Source organism: Alligator sinensis, unplaced genomic scaffold (genome assembly GCF_000455745.1).
Source record: "Alligator sinensis unplaced genomic scaffold, ASM45574v1 scaffold198_1, whole genome shotgun sequence".
Lineage (NCBI taxonomy): Eukaryota > Metazoa > Chordata > Crocodylia > Alligatoridae > Alligator > Alligator sinensis.
This window is the reverse complement of record NW_005841906.1, coordinates 917,245-918,722: the sequence shown is the minus strand read 5'-3', so window position 1 is coordinate 918,722 and position 1,478 is coordinate 917,245. Positions and strand designations below refer to the sequence as shown.

Here is a 1,478-nt window from a genome sequence, read left to right as displayed (position 1 = left end):
TCTTTTTGAAAGGGCTCCAAACCTTGCTGTGTCTGCACCCTGAGAATCTTGTGAAAATTGCTATGTATGGGGCTTGCTCTGCAGGGACATCTGGGTCTGTTCACTGCAAGAACTGCTCTAGCATCCTCTGTCACCCCCTCTCCGTATACTGTACTTGGCTGCTGAGCTGCACACTAGAGCTGGCTGCACTTCAGGGGTGTGGGAATCTCAAGTGGCAGTAAAACTCTTGGCTCTTGTGGGCTGATAGGGTCAAGACCCTTCCTGTAGGGTGCCCAAGCTACCTGCAGCATGAGTGACTGGGGAGGTGCCTGAGATGACATGGGGAATAAGCAGCAGGGACTGCAGGTGAGGCTTTGAGGGGTCAGAAGACCTGTTCAGAGTAGGGGAGGAGCCCTCTGTCATGATGACATCCCTGGCAGGTTTTAAGGCCCAGCTTGACAAAGCCCTGGCTGGAATGATCTAGTAGGGGATGGTGCTGCTTTGAGCAGGGGGTTGCACTAGATGACTTCCCAAGGTCCCTTCCAAACCTTATTTTCTATTTGTCTATGACTGCGCTGTACCCCGCCTGTAAAAGACACCACTAGCTGGACCCATGCCTGCCCTGTGGGGGACACTCCTATGTTACAGGGTGCGACTGTTTGGACAGTGGGTGGGGCCAGCCTTGGCGGAGCCTAGTCAACGTGCCAGAGCTGCACCAGTTTCTGCTGGCACAGGCACACTGGAGCATCTCCTGGAGCAGACTCTCCCGTAGGAGGCACAGCCTGCTCAGACAGGCCTGGGGCTGCCTGGCACAGGCCCAGTCTTTTCTCCAGTTGTGATTGCATGGAAGTGTTCACCTCCTGGTGGAGTGGCAGTAGCAGCAGCAGCCTGGGCATGGTAACACTGATCTCTTCCCTTCCTGCAGGCTGGTGCACTTGGCCATCATCCATTGTCACCCAATGGTGGCAGTCTGCATCGCCCACCTGCCCAGAGAGGTGCTGGAAATCCAGAATGACTTGTTCCAGGTGAGTGTCTGTCTGGGAGGGAGGCAGACGTGTGCTGCCAACGTGGTCTGTACCACAGGAATGGGGATGTGGATACAGTCAGTACAACCATTTCTGGTGTCTCCGTGTTACTGAGCTGTGTCCACAGGCTGACCTAGGTGGGCCCCAGGGCAGCAGTGTGGCTGGAATCTGTAGGGGACACTGAGAATGCCAGCCAGAGTGTCTGCATCCAGCACCAGAGGCTTTGAGCCACTGTGGCTGCCTTGGGCCTGACACTGCCAGGCCACACTGCTCCACAGTGATAGCGAGAAGGATCTTAGCCACCGGACTTCTCTCACCTGGGCAGGCTGAGGCTGTGAGGATGGAAAATGGGCATACAGCAGAGGGAACTTGTTCCTTGGTATCCTCCAGGGCCCCTGCCTTCTGACCAGCATGTGAAATTGCTGGGTTCCACCTATCCTGTTTGCCCCAGCGGCTCCTGACCCTGCTGTCTCT

General features: G+C 56.1%; 1 protein-coding gene across 1 annotated transcript in view; it reads left to right on the top strand.

Moving 5' to 3' along the window:
• The first annotated feature begins 298 nt into the window (after positions 1 to 298).
• The window catches only part of NFKBIE (NFKB inhibitor epsilon), a 4,060-nt gene continuing 2,880 nt past the window's right edge, over positions 299 to 1,478 (top strand). Inside the window, exons 1-2 of the mRNA XM_025197822.1 lie at positions 299 to 345; positions 905 to 1,100. Of these exons, the coding sequence (XP_025053607.1) occupies positions 314 to 345; positions 905 to 1,100 (228 nt within the window). The 5' untranslated portion in view covers positions 299 to 313. The remainder of the gene's footprint in view (positions 346 to 904; positions 1,101 to 1,478) is intronic.